At 34.5% G+C, this 15,297-nt stretch overlaps 1 protein-coding gene across 2 annotated transcripts in view; it reads right to left on the bottom strand.

Moving 5' to 3' along the window:
• Positions 1 to 6,643: 6,643 nt before the first annotated feature.
• Positions 6,644 to 15,297, bottom strand: part of ACVR1C (activin A receptor type 1C) — a 79,529-nt gene continuing 70,875 nt past the window's right edge. For both annotated transcript variants that reach the window (XM_055308491.1, XM_055308492.1), the window contains exon 9: positions 6,644 to 13,758. In XM_055308491.1, coding sequence (XP_055164466.1) covers positions 13,633 to 13,758 — 126 coding nt within the window. In that variant the 3' untranslated portion in view covers positions 6,644 to 13,632. The remainder of the gene's footprint in view (positions 13,759 to 15,297) is intronic.

The raw sequence follows: 15,297 nt of genomic DNA, 5'->3' as shown, positions 1-15,297 counted from the left end.
AGAGAGGAAGGCAAACCATAAGAGACTCTTAACTAGAAAACAAACTGAGAGTTGCTGGAGGGAGGTGGGTGGGAGAATGGGCTAAATAGATGATGGGCATTAAAGAGGGCACTTGGGATGAGTACTGGGTATGTCAGTGAAGAATCACTGGATTCTGCTCCTGAATCAGTACTGCACTGTATATTAACTAAATTGAATTTAAAATGTTAAATATATGAAATAAATATATGTGTAATATAAGTGTGAAATAGAAATGTAAGATTTTATATAATATATATATATATATATATATATATATATATATATATATATCAGACATTTAAAAATAGGACATACAGGATTATAATCCCTAAAACAAGGGAAACACATGAAACAAGCATCCCCATTATTGCCTGGGTTCTTTTCCCAGAGGCACTTCTTGGAGGAATGTGAGAAAGGAGGAAGCAAGCTAAGTGTGGCAGTTTGCTGGGTTGTAGAGACAGAGACTGTATTTGAGAAGGCTAAGATAACTCATATTTGCAGAATAAAGGGGAGTTTTACAGAGAAATAGCTTCAAAAGTCTGCACTGAGAGAACTTTGAATCTTTTGCTAAGTGCTAAGACTACTTAGGTGGATTTTCGTAAGACAAGGCAAAGAACACTTACTGAGAATCTGTGAACTGGACAATTTGCCAAGTTCACACAGGGCTAGCAGATGTTTGAGTTCTGACCAGCAGAGTATAGACAGTTTATCAAAACCTGGGGCACGTGGTTGAAATCCTAAGAGTTCCACTTTTCCTGTATGGCTAAAGTAGACCTAGGATTAGGCTACTCTAGACCTATCCTAACAAAGATTAAAACAAGACTTGAAAGAATAAAACTGTTCTAAATGCCTTCTAAATCAAACTTCAAATCTCCAGGAAAAAAAAATGACAATAAGATCCAGAAACTCAATTATTTAACCTATACAATGTCCAGAATCTAATTAAAAATTACTAGACATGCAAATAAAGAAAATATGATCCATAAACAAGAGAAAAGACGATTCAAAAAACAGCCCTAGAGGAAGGCAAAGATTTTATAAAAACACTTCAGGACTAAAATACAAAGTACACAAAGTAAAGTACACATAAAAATAATGAGAAGAGATACGGTATAAAAAAAAGATTTAAGTGATACTTCTCAAGGTAAAAAATACAATATTTCTGAAATGAAAATTTCACCAAGATGGTGTGTCAGGAGAGTGGAAAATGCAAAAGAAGGGAGTAATGAACTTGAAGTCACAGGTAATCAAAATAAATCAAGTTTGAAGCACAGAGAGGAAAAAAAAGCAGCAGAAAAAAACAAACAGAAACTCAGTTACCAACAGAGCAATGCCAAGATGTCTCACAGGGGTGTATTTGAAGATCTCTACAAGAGAAGACAGTTCATGAGGTAGAAACATTCTGAAGAAATTATGGGGATTAGAAATTTTCCAGATTTGATGAAAATTGTACACATGCAGATCCAGGAAATTCACTAAAACAAAAATAGAATATAAACAAAGAACTACACCAAGGCCCATCATAATCTGATTCATGAAGACATGGGGAAAAGAGGAAATCTTAGAACAGTATAAAAAGGCCACAACACAGGAGAAGACAAGAATTAGTGCTGCCTTTCTTATCAAAAACAATGCAAATGGGGAGATAATGAAACAATGACTTTAAAGTACTGACAAAAGAGACTCACAAACAAAAAAAGAAACTGTTAATTTAGAATTCTATGTCCAATGAAAATATTCAACAATATTTGCAAAAAGGTATTTGCAGATTAACAAAAGCTGAGAAAATTCAATTCTATACAAGGAAAGTTAAAGGAAAATTTTCTGACTGAAGAACATAATATCAGATTAAAACTGAAATCTAGGGGTGCCTGGGTGGCTCAGTCGGTTGGGTGTCTGCCTTTGGTCATAATCAGGTCATAATCTCAGGGTCCTGAGATCATGTCATAATCTCAGGGTCCTGAGATCAAGCCCCTAAATGGGTTCCCTGTTCAGTGGAGAGTTTGCTTATCTTTCTCTCTCTGCCCCTTCCCCCTGCTTGTGCTCTCTCTCTCTCTCTCTCTCAAATAAGTAAATGAAATATTTAAAAAAATAAATAAAATGCAAATCTACACACAAGAAAATGAAGATATAGTAAATATGATGGGAAATAATCCTCATTTAAAAGTCTTAAATTTGGGGCACCTGGGTGGCTCAGTCAGTTAAGCATCTGCCTCTTGGTTTCAGCTTAGGTCATGATCTCATGGTCATGAGATCAAGCCCTGTGTCTAGCTCCATGCTTAGTGGGGAATCTGCTTGCCCCTCTCCCTCTGCCCCCCCTCTCTCAAAATAAATAAATAAAATCTTAAAAAAACAAAAATTAAAATTTTAAATGTAATTTAATTATTTAACATATAATTCACAGTTTAAAGCAAAAATTAAATCAATATATTGTGAAATTATAACATATATAAAAGGACATTGTACAACAACAGAACCACAAAGGACAAGAGAAAGAAAATGAAAACCTGTTTTGCAAAGTTCTTACATCATATATAAAGTGATATGACAGTATTAAAGGTAGATTATGATAAATTAATGATGCTCTAGGCTACATAATGCCATTTGTAAGCATAGGGAAGGCAGATAGAAGACTAACGAGAGCAAAAGGTCCACTGTGGTGGACAGAGAAAGTGGATGGGCAGAAAGGAGATGGGGACAGGAAATGGTACCCTACTTCTAAAAAAGTTTGTTTCAGGAAGGAAAGAAGAAATAATAAGTAGCCAAGTCTATGTGTTTCTGAATGTCATCTTCCTACCTGATTGTAAATTTGGGGTATTTACTAAGTACTTTGTAGCAAATGGATTCTCAGTAAGAAGTTCATGATATCACCCATGTATTTCTGGTAAAGGAAAAGCTGACTTTGAGAAAAGTGCACTTCATGAACTAGTTCACGTATTATATAAAAGCAAAGATCTTGATTGCACTATAGAATTGAAATGTGTTTTGCAGTCTTGCTTTTGCTCTGTGCAGAAAACTAGCTCTATTTCCCTGTTCTGGTTCACTTCTATCTCTGTGTCACCTTGTGTTTTACTATTTAAAAAAAAAAAAAAAAGGCAAACTCAGCAGTTCCTTTTTCTTAAACTGCTTCAGTAACCAGCAGTTGCCACATTAAAAGCTTTAGCAGGAAGATTATAAAAATAGCCTAATGCTTCCTAGCAGGTAACTACTTTTGAACCAATTCTCCTTTCAGGGATGTAGCGAGGTCAAATCAAATGGCTAAGGAAGGACGGGCTAGGGGAGAGAAGAAAGCTGGTTGACATTCAAAGGGCAAAAGTGCATTGTGTTTGGAATGTTTTGTGTAAATGTTAAACAGTGCCCACATTTAACCACCTGCTTCTTGTTTGGAAGAGTTCAAATGAACAATTTCAAGCACAATTGAGTAACACTCAAAAGAAAATCAAGTGTAATTTCCTAAGTTGCTGAAGCAAGGGTTCTTCTATGAAATCACCATTAGTATTTCTAAGCCCAATTTGATTATATTTGAAATGTACTGCACACAGTTCAGTGGCACCCGGAAATTTTTCATGTGGAGATGGAATTATGAGGAAGACCTTTATAAATGCTTGTTTCTATGTGTGTGTTATAAAATTCATATTTGCAATAAAACCAAACTATTAAGGATAAAATCTTTCATAATCTTTAATTTTTTTTATCTTCCTTGTGAATATATTCTGCTTTGCTTTTAAGACACATTAAAAAGTGGGGGGAAAGCACCATATAAAGACACCTACATCACACCAACTGTACAGCTCATCTTAAAATTCTTCACGTGTCTGCTGTCTCTAAACATCCAGCAATTAGAGAGGAAAGGTAATGGAGGAATCTTCAGGTCTCTTTGATATATCTCCTAAGAAGGTCTTTTTAAATTTCTTTATGAAAGTAAGGCGTAGCTTCATTTTATTGTGCTTCAATTTATTGCACTTCACAGCTATTGTGCTTTTTGCAAATTCAAGGTTTGTGGCAACCCTGTGTTAAGTGAGTCCCTGAGTGCCATTTCTGTGACAGCATCTGCTCACTTTGTGCCTCTGTGCTGCATTTTGATAATTCTTGCAATATCTGAAAGTTCTTCATTGTTATTTTATTTGTTATGGTCATCTGGGGTCATAAACTAAGATGTGCTGAAAGCTCAGATGATGGTTAGCACTTTTTAGCAATAAAGCATTTTTAATTAAGGTATTTGCATTGCTTTTTTAGATGTAATACTATTGCACACTCAAAAGACAATAGTAGAGTGTAAACATAACTTGTATATGTACTAGGAAACCAAAAAATTCATTTGACTCATTTTATTGTGGTATTTATTTGCTTTATTGCAGTGGTCTGAAGTTGAGCTAGGAGGATCTTCAAGGTATGCCTGTCCCAAAGTCCCATTATCGTTGCTGCTTTAAGACCTTCAGTCTCCCTCAAAGGCAGGATCAAACTTAAATGCTGTAATCTGAATTTATAAAAACCCTCCTTTTTACTCCTGTAGATTGCTCAGTGCCTTGAGCATTCCTGTCTTTGTTTCAGACATTTTTCCTACCAGGGACCTCTCTGTCTGTCCCACTTACCCAAGTCTTTCCCATCCTATAGCATCAACTCCTTAATTTTCTTGAATAGTCCAACTTAACTCATGCCTCATTCAACTCTTTGCTATCATTTATATCTGTATTCACACTCGGCCTCAATAACTTTCTTCCTTATGACATCTCTTCTGTTACTAGCTTCTAAGGTTAGACAGGCCGTTTGTGTGCACACCTCATGTTCTTTCAACAGATTATTTTCTGAAATGCAGGAGCTTATTGTTTTCTTAGTAGCATCTGCAATAACTGTTATGATACTATGCACTTTGCAGCAATGTTTGATAAAGATTTATTTTTATCTTTATTTTCTATTTAGTTGATAAGGATTAATATTTGAGAGGGAAAGAATTTGAATCTATTTTAAGTATGGAAGGGATTGATGGTAATTACAATTTTGTTACATACAGCATTAACAACAACAATAATAAAGAATTTCTCTATAGAAAAGTTTTTGTTTCTATATAAAAGTTTTTGTCATTAAACAGATTTTAAAGAAACTATTCAAAGTTCAAATACTCTCTTTAACCACAACAAGTCTCAAAGTCATAGAGCATTTCTTTAAAATTGCACCTGTAGAACATCCCATAAAACAGCCTGGATTTAGTTATCCCCCAATGTCAAGGAATCTATCCTAAGCGAAAAAGAGGTGACTACCCACTTTTAAGTTCACTCATTAGGTAAATTATTTCATCGTTGTGAATGTTCATCCACTTTGCACACATTGGTGTTAAAAAATAAAAATGCTGAGAGGCTATTGCAAAGTCATCACTGAAAAAACCCGCTACCACCAGGCCTGCTGAAACAAAATCATTTGTCTTATTTCAGGCAGGAGTTTCACAATCTAGACTGACATAAGACAAATAGTTTGCTCTTCTCCACAATTCCAGGAAGAAGCTAATCATGAAGCCAAATGAGAACCTGACTTAATGATTGTTGGGGAGAATATTCAAGTGTGAACCTGGTTAGTACCTACTTAATGCAATGAGGGTATGTGAATAAAACTGCCCTCAACGTGAAAAAAATGAAGTAAAGGGACTGAAAACCCACACCAACAGTAAAACCAATCCAGTATTCTGCGTGTCTATGCTGAGTCCCAGAAAACAACTGGCTTCATAGGGTTGAAAGTACAAACCACACAACCTATTTTTCCCATCATGTCATTTTGCAGCAGCCACTATGAATTTGGATAAACTCTTCTTGACTGGGTTTATTACAGACATGAGGGAGGGGATGGGTGGGTGATGAGTCCCACAGACGATTTCTCACTGTGCACAACACATATTCTTCATGTTTTAAAACGACATCTTCAAACTTACGTGAAAAGATCCCTAATTCTACTGTTCAGGGTCTATGATACAGTATAATGCCAGTTTATGCAAAGTACAATAAAGAAAAACAAAACAGGCTAAGTGGACAGTGAATAATAAAGGGCGCTACTCTAGAAAGAATGGCCCCAAAATACCATTTGGTGTGATAGTATTTGACAGAGACCTACACCACCCGACTACCTGCCTACCAGGCAGAGGGAATAGAACAATCCCCTGGGGACAGGCAACTGTCCTGCAAGTTCAAGGAGCACCAAGAAGCTCAGTCTGGAGAACAGTTGGGGCTGGAGGTGGGGGGATACCAGAAATGAAGGCGCAGAAGTTGTCAGGCCCCATACCCTGGAGGTGGTTGTAGACCATGTGAGTGTTCAGGATTTTATTTAAAAGTGAAGGAAGCAATTTTTGGCCTGAGAGCAGGCCTACCCAGAAATCTTTCAATACATCCTTCAATAAATACAAGGAATGGTTACTCTACAGGAAAAACAAGACAGACTATTGTGGTAAGTTTCACATAGAGAAATAAATGCCTATTGAAGAAGCAAGTGTCTTCTCCAGGAAGAAGGAAGAAAAATCCAGTACCCATTGGAGCCAACATTTGAATTTACAAGACCCTCCTATTTACTGCATGCAAATATAAAGACAATTTTAAAATAATAGAACATAAAAACCGAAATAGGACACATTTTCTTTTTATTTAAAATAGAGCTCTATATGCTTCACAGAAACAAGTGCAAGGAGTGATTGATTTATTAACTTGGCCACTTTACAAAACAATACATTTTCAGAAATGCATACATAAAAATATAACATTTAGGCAGATAAGTCTTTACATTGGAGGCAGCTGAAAGTTATGCAATAATATTTAAAAAGCTTTAAAATAAATACTTTTCTGACTTGCTGTTGATAAAGTTAAACATTTTGGTATGAAGGCTATCACTGAGTTCTTACTAAATTTTAAAATACTATTATTTCTAAAGAAAATAAGTATACGTGTTACTACAAAATGCATATTTCCATAGACTAGAAGTTAATGAAACATCTGAATATCATTCATTTCTCTTTGGAATTTGGAATTCTTTTCAGTTTCAACAATTAAAATTGTAACTACAGAAATTGCCATCTGCATTTTTTATACTATATATTGCCCAGTTCTTATTTAAAACCTAATTTATTTCTTCGTATTTTTTATATACATTCATTTGGGCCCACCCGTTCAAGAGTAATATCTTGCTACATACCTATGAATATCAGCCAGCTTACAATAAGTCTTTACACCAGTGATTCTTTTCACAGTAGTTCAAGAGTTCAAGGCATGTTTTGCGATGTCAAAATGCAGTGGTTTTGACATTTGTAATATGTTCTTAGGTATAAGAAAAGTCACACTACCAAAAGAAAAGTATAATTAATATTAGTACTTTGAAAGTCAATCCAAAAATTTTTTTTGAGATATGAATCTAATTTTCTGATTTAGGCATTTTAAAACCTGAGATACAGATTAAGTTTGAATAATTTTCTCCAGTCTAGGTTCAGAAGAGTACAAGAGCTTGACACTAGTCATTGTGGAAACTAGAAGTTAATATTTTGGGTCAGACATCCTTTATATAAATAGAAAAAAGAGTTAGATTTTTGGAAAATATTTAATTACTTGTCTTCAGCCTATTTAAGGAAATGGAGATACTAGTAAATCTCATCTTATCCTTGCATTAGTTAGAATTTAGGCATGTAGTTGCCTCTTTACAGGCAAAGCCGATGAACAGGCTTACGCATGGAAAGACAACTCAACGGAGATATTAAATGTGGGCCCATGTGTCTTGCTGCAGATTGTCGGGGCTGAAAAATTAAATCGACAGAATAAACACACAATCTCTTTTCCCTGTCTTGGAAATGCTAGGATGAAGGTCTAAAGAATTTCCCACCAAAGTTCTCTAGTCAATTTGCAGATGTCAAGAAGCATTTTGAAAGTTTAATTCTCATTTTCTGAGGTTGTACAAGCAGGACCCTTTTTCTGCACATAAGGTGCATTTCTGAAAAATATAAAAATATTTGATTTGGAGGAGCCAATTGCGGGTTAGATTTCAGCTCCTATCTGCCCCTCAGGGGAGAGTACTTGTGTAAAGTACAATATACCCAGCTGGATCTGGTGACACTCAATATAAAGCTCATTTCCTAATACATCCAGGCTCTGTGGCTGTATTAACATTCAGGTTCATGTGCCCCAGTGTAAAGATCTTAAAACCGTTAGATCTGCAGAGAAATTCTTCTTGTACAATAACATGGACCAGTGATGAGAAAATATAGTCATATCTGAATATATTAAAATCTAGGATGAGACAGTGTGCATATTCTCCCAAATGTTGTGTTAATCTACAACTGAATTAAGAAGTACCCTGGAAGTTCTTAACAGAGGGATTTTAAAAATGGGAACTATTACTTAATTTCAATACAATCTTATGTTACAAACCATATGCCATAACAGCTTAATTCTAAAAGATGGCCGATGCAAAACAAAGCGATTGTATGAAACAGCAGAAATAAATTTAGCAATCACATTATGAGACTTGGATTTCACATTCTCTGTCCAAGTCATCATCTCTGAAGAAGAATTGGCATTAAGGCAAAAGTAGACATTCCTTATATGTTAGCTAAAAGCTAGAATGTAACTAACTGGTAGTCTTTTTAAAATGTAAAAGAAAATCTTCTCTGCCTTTAAGAAATACTCTCTTCATTGTGCCAAATGAAAAATCACTGGAAAAGGCAGGAGACGAGACCTCTCACATGTGGGCGTGGCAAACTAAAATCTTGCCAGGAAGTTCAGTGTGGAGCAACCTGAACATGGGCTAGAAGACTAGAAGAACAGGAATTACAGAAGAAAAACAGAACATAAAGTAATGAGAAACTGAGATGAGAGAAGACAATATGCTACTAGCCATGGTCTGAGATTCAACTACCTATCATGTCTCGCTCCCATTCCCAGGCATAAAAAGAACAATCCTTACAGAAAAGAGGAACAAGAGGCATGAGGTGTCTCATCATTACTTGCCACTTGCACAAAGAAATTCTACATTCTCACAATTCCTAAATTTCATTCAGCACTTTAGTGGTTGCCTACCTAACGTGACAACTATTTTACGACTTTTCCCTGGTCTGTTGTAGTTTTTCTCACTGACTCCACCATGAGTGAGCAAATTTATTTTAGCAGAAAAAAAAAAAAGAGAAATGAGATTTGATCAACACCATTAAACGGTGCATTATATCAGTATACATTCCAGGTAGGTCTCAATGCATGCTAATTATTTTTTAATTAGCAAATGTGGCAGAGCCCTGTGGTGGGTGTCATCATTTTTGCTAATGATGAGTGACTTTAATCTTTGATCCTTGGTTTCACCATCTATACAATTTGGGAACTGAATTATAAAATCTCTTACAGCCTTAACAATTTCCGAATTCTGGTTTTTGTTATTGTCTGTGACACATATTAAATAACTTAGACAACCAAGGAATTCTTTTTCATTGGAAGGCAAAATATTAGATTGATTAAGTTAAATAATATAGTTGCTTTTTACAATTGGGACTAAATATAATTTTGGAAGACGGTAGGGAATTTTTTAAAAGGAGGCAAAAAAATAAACATAAAAGCAAAGCTAGAGAGAAAAGGGAGTGTCAAATATTGGAAAATTTGCATTGAAACACTTTGAAAAGCTGCCTATTATGGAAATTCTATTTAATATTAACATTTTTAACGAAACTTTTGTATTCCAACCAACATTTTTTCCTTCTGTTTAGAAGAAGCCATCAGAAGCAAAGGGATGACTGTGTTCACTAAATAGTGCATAAAGTCCCTGTAGGCATTACCTTAGGGAGGGAGCCAATACAGAACAGCGTCAAACATAGAAGGAACACGTTTCACACGGAGAGGATATTTAAAATATCTTCAAAAACCATGACACCACTTTATGCTATGAATTCTTAAATATTTCCAAGTAACCTAAAATGCTGTATTTGTAAATTTATTTAAAGGGATGCTTATTGAAGGCATTGAGCGCCATCAACTTGACTCACTTGCTACTGTTACTTTCTCAATTTCCTGATGGGAAATAAAATGTCCAAACTTTAAATGAATTTACTAAAACAAAAAAAATCTCCATATTTATTTTAAATAAATAATCAAAACATATGCCCTCCTAAGCAATTTTAAGTTGAATTTCATGTAATGGCAAACGTGGGCTCCCTGCTTTCAGATAACTTGCTCAGCAGGTTCCCTGGTATTTTTGTGTAAACTCTAAGACAGCCCTGAGTTTTCTCTGCCCCAGTAAGTCACATGGTGGCAAAATTCCATCACAGTAGTTTTGTTTAATAATTCTACTATAGTAGAAGTATTAAGAATAATAAATTCTTATGGAACTCGTAACCTAATGAATCTATCGTAGATCTTCATTTTAAAATAAAAGCTGATTTTGAAGTCTTCAGACACTGCAACCAGGTTACTATTTTCATAAATCATGGAAATTTAAAATGCAAAGTTAATTGAAAGTATAAAGATGAAAAGCAAGTGCTATGCCTAAAATAGTGCACGACACAGTCATGTTTCACTTAACTTTCAAGTCAGAACATAAATTAAGAATTCTAGATGTGACATGCCAAATATTTTAGACATAGAAGAAAGCACACAACAGAATCTGTACAATTACACACTTAAATGCGTAGCTTAAAGGCAACAAGTTCATGCTTAATATTGACAACAAATAATGTTTCCCTTATTTTAAGGAAGTGATGCTGCATAGAAACCCCATCACCACTTTATACAGTACCAACATTTCATAAATAGCATTTTCCCAAGGTTCATATTATACTCAAAGTCAAAATATTTGACAGGAGCAAAGAACACTGACACATTGAGCCTAAGAAGAATATTTTTTTGCTTATAACACAATTCAAAAGAAATAAATATTATACAATGACACCCCATCAAAAACAAATAATACATACTTTAACAGTCTAGGTATATACAATAAATTTGTTTTATGCTCTAAACTTTATCCTGCTTTTGTAAGTGAGCATTTTCCATTTGTAATCATGTAGAGGATTAAGAAAAATTAGAGTTTTTAATTTTTTTTTTTTTACCATTTCTGTTAGCCTATTTCTTAAGAAGTGTGTTTGGTAATTAAGATGTAAGACTAGTCAGTCAGAAGCTATAGTAAACTAACACAAAACCAAGGAAAAATATCTCAAAATGTACAGATTTCTCTAGAGTAGAAGCTGAACCAATAAAAATATGGAGTTCTATTTGGACACACCCAAATAAATTATAAAACATAGTATCAAGGAAAATGGAGATGTTAAAACATTCTCTCAGAAATTAAATGAGTATATTCACCCAACACAAGTGAATAAAACAGAAAATACTATTCTCGTTTATTTGAACAACCATATAACTATAGTACAACCACAGTAAATAAATAATTTTATTCTCATATATTCAAAAACAATCTATGAGAAATCAAGGTATTAAGCACAAGCAAGATTACTCCTTCACGTAAGTTCTTTTTAAAATCCCTTCATATACGCAATTTAAAAAACTGATTACATAATTTGGATTGTTTGCAATAGCCAAATAAAGACACTTTCTAAATGTTTTGCAAATTGAAAATAATTTCTGGAACCCACTGTTGTAGGGAACTCAAGACTTCCTACTTTGTACTTCCTACTTTGTATTTATTTCCTTCTGCCAACCTGACACCTACGTCCCTGTTCCCATTTCCAAATTCGTCTTTAAAATCCCTGAGGGCAGATCCCATCCATCTTTTCTGTATTGGCCCCAATACTGTGGCAATGAAGAAATGGGGTCCCCTATCTTATTTAATGAATGGATAACTGCATGAGTGAGAGTACCACAGCTGTCAGATATTTGCCTTCGATATCTCATCCCAGTCAAATGAAGATGGATTCAGTAACAGATCCCATGGCAAAATGAACTATAATCACTAGATTGTGCTCTGCATGAAAATACATAGATATATCCTTTCAAACACTGTTACTCAAGTTACGGTGTGTAGAACACTAAAATGTGGGATAGTAAAAAGGTTTCCCCTCTCTTCATTAAAAAAGTTCCATGGTCAAATAACTTGGGAAATTTAATTCAAAGATATTCAAGTAACATTTCTTTACTGCTAGATTCCTCAAAGCACATGATATGCTAATGTGTACTATCACTTTCTAAGAATCTATCAAAGAACGCTTTCAGTCTTGGAACATCTCAACAGAAGAATGTACTAAGGAACAGAGCTTAGGAAATAATGTTTTAGAACAACAAAAGATACCATGTTAAATCTCCTTTACCAAAGCAGAATTATAGATTTGAATGAAATATTCAATGTTCCATGTATTATTCAGAATTCATCACTTCTGTCCCCACAGAAAGTAGAATAAAGGCTAAAGTGTCAGGAGCCTTCTTTTGCATCTACTTGCTCATTTTGAAAGAGGAGAGAAATAACCACTTCTAGTTACTGAAAGAGTTTTCATATTTTTTCTCAAAATATTTCCTACTTTCCTCCTCCTCCTATTCTTTCTAAGTGTGCATGTACAAAAGTAGTGGGGACCTCTGAAATAAGTCTTAAAGATCTCTTCTAACAACGAGTCTTTATGCCTGATTAATCTCTGGAAGAATTCAGAAAACATTTTATTTATCTAACAAATAGGCAGACTATGAAATTTCTATGCGGAAAATGTCAATGGATATTGTCCTCAGAATTCACGCAGGTCCATTATGACTGTGCAGAACAACCCAACTGGTCTTCTGTTTGACTAAATCACAAATACCATCATGAAAGACTTGTTTCTGCGTAGGCAGAAAAGTACTGTAGGGGAATTAAAGGGAAAGTAGGAAGCTAGCTAAGTCTACAGTGTGGATTATCACAAGATTTGGACCTAGTGCCAGCTCCACCACTATGTGACTTTCGGGATTTCTCAATGTCACAAGCTGTCAGATGTCTCATTTGTAAATGAGAGAGAGTAACAACTGTAGTGGCTTTCATACTGCTTCGGGGGCTGCTGTGGTAGTCGATTTATGAAGAGCAGGGCAGCAGGAAGAGGGGAGGCCAAGAAACTGGTTACTCTGACCTCACTTCCATCTGTCAACTGAGCACCTCCCCTTTCAAATGTTTTAGACACTAGAGTTCAGAGAAATATGTAGTTTTTTCAAAGATCCTTCTTAATTAAAAAAAAAAAGAAAACCACAGATTATGTGACCTAAAATTCTGCTGAGATATAACATGTTCTAGTTCACATTTTTAATGAATATGTTTTCATCTCAAAAAAATGCTTTTACATTTCTTTTTCTTCATTCATGTGCTCTTGATTCAAGTAAAATAAAACCTTAATGACTTGTATTATTTTTGTCTAGCTTATTTTACATTTTTGAAATATCTTTCGTATTAAATAAAAAGATGAATTGACGTGCTGCTTTTCAAAATAAAATTAAAGACAACATGGAGATGAAGTCAATTCTGGCCCGTGTTTGACTTTAGAGTTATTTTTTCCATGCTGCCTCTGGGCTCTTAAATACTGTACTGCATTATATTTGAGGTAGAACAACAACAACAAAAAGGAGAAATACATTCACAGAAAGAGGGAAAATGAGAAAAAAAAAAGCTGTGAGAGATTTCTTTTTAACACAACTATCATCATTAGGCTTTGCAGTCTTCTTTGACACAAAGTTGAGAGATCGTCTTCTTAATACGAAGGGCCGTTAGGCGGGCTGCCCCATTGGCATACCAACACTCTCTCATTATTCTCCCCATGACTCGGAGTGCCTTTAAGAGAGAAAAATATTAAACGTTTTAGCTAGTCACACAAACACAAGAGAAGCATAACCACAAGCCCAGGAATTGATGCTAAGCTCTGGTGAAGAAACAGTAAACCTAAAACAGTATTAGATCAGGACCAAACCTCTTTTTTTAAAAAGTAGAAACACACACATTAACCTTATAGAGACTCTTTTAAATGAAAATTCAATCTGGGAATTTTCTGAGAATACGGTAGAGTAGCTATCTTTTAAAATCTGAGAAGGAGCATGAAAGACAAAAAGGGCTATGGGATGAATTGCAAATTCCTCTATATTGATCTGGATGGTGAGTACGTATGTGTATACTTCTTTTTTTTAATTCATCAAGCCATATACTAAGATTTATGCATTTTAATATATTTAAATTATGCCATAACAAAATAATGATTTAAATGTAAATATCAAAAATTCTGAATTAAAAAAAAGTACAAGTGAACTGCTAAATAAATAAGATAAATACTCAGAGGGGAAAACAAGAAGAATGCATGAATCCAGAGAGCTATAAGAAATCACTGAAGTAAGTGGCCACTCTGGTGACATTTGCTGATCTCAAAGCCTAGAATTTCAGAATTGATGAACCACTTGTGAAAGACAGGAAACACAGCCCAAAGCACACAGAGGGTGTCAAGTCAAGATGTTTCCAAAAAAGTCCTTAATATAAGGATGAATCATTCTTACCAGGAATTTTATAAAGAAAATTATCTAAATCTTGACTTTTGGGAAGGAAAAAATCAAGCCCAGGTCTTAAAATGTTACAGTAATCCTAAGCTCAAGACAAAAATTCATGAGCACAAGGGAAAATAAAGTATCATAAGCTGGAATCAATTGAAACAACAAAAAGTAAAATCAAACCATCAAAACATTAGATGCTAGAATTAAGTGTATAAAATACATAAAAATAAATATTCAAAAAGCAAAGAGGAAACTAAAAAGATAAGTTAAAAAGAATGTTTTTTAAAGAAAAAGTATGAATAAAACATCTTGACAACTCCTCAGGGAAAAAAAGTGCAAAAATAAACTTTTGGGACTAAAAATTAAAAGCTTTTCCACAGAGAAGGAAACCATCAACAAAATGAAAAGCCAACCTATGGAATAAGAGGAGATATTCACAAATTATATATCTGATAAGGAGTAATATCCAAAATATATAAAGAACTTGTACCACTCAATACACACAAAAAACAAATAGTATGATTAAAAAATAGACGGGGGACCTGAATAGATATTTTTTCCATAGAAGACATACAAATGGCCTACAGACATATGAAAAGATGCTCAACATCTCTACTCATCAGGTAAATGCAAAACAAAACCACAATAACATAGCACCTCATACCTGTTGGAATGACTAGAATCAAAAAGAAAGAAATAACAAGTGTTGGTGAAGATGTGGAGAAAAAGAAACCTTTGTGCACTGTTGGTGGAATGGAAACTGGTGCAGCCCCTGTGAAGAACAGTGGGGAAGGTCCTTAAAAACTTGAAAATAGAAATAGCATATGATCCAGTA

The sequence above is a fragment of the Nyctereutes procyonoides genome, unplaced genomic scaffold (genome assembly GCF_905146905.1).
Source record: "Nyctereutes procyonoides isolate TBG_1078 unplaced genomic scaffold, NYPRO_anot_genome, whole genome shotgun sequence".
NCBI classification, from domain to species: Eukaryota; Metazoa; Chordata; class Mammalia; order Carnivora; family Canidae; genus Nyctereutes; species Nyctereutes procyonoides.
Note: the sequence above shows the minus strand (reverse complement) of the source record. Positions and strands in the feature narration are given on the sequence as shown.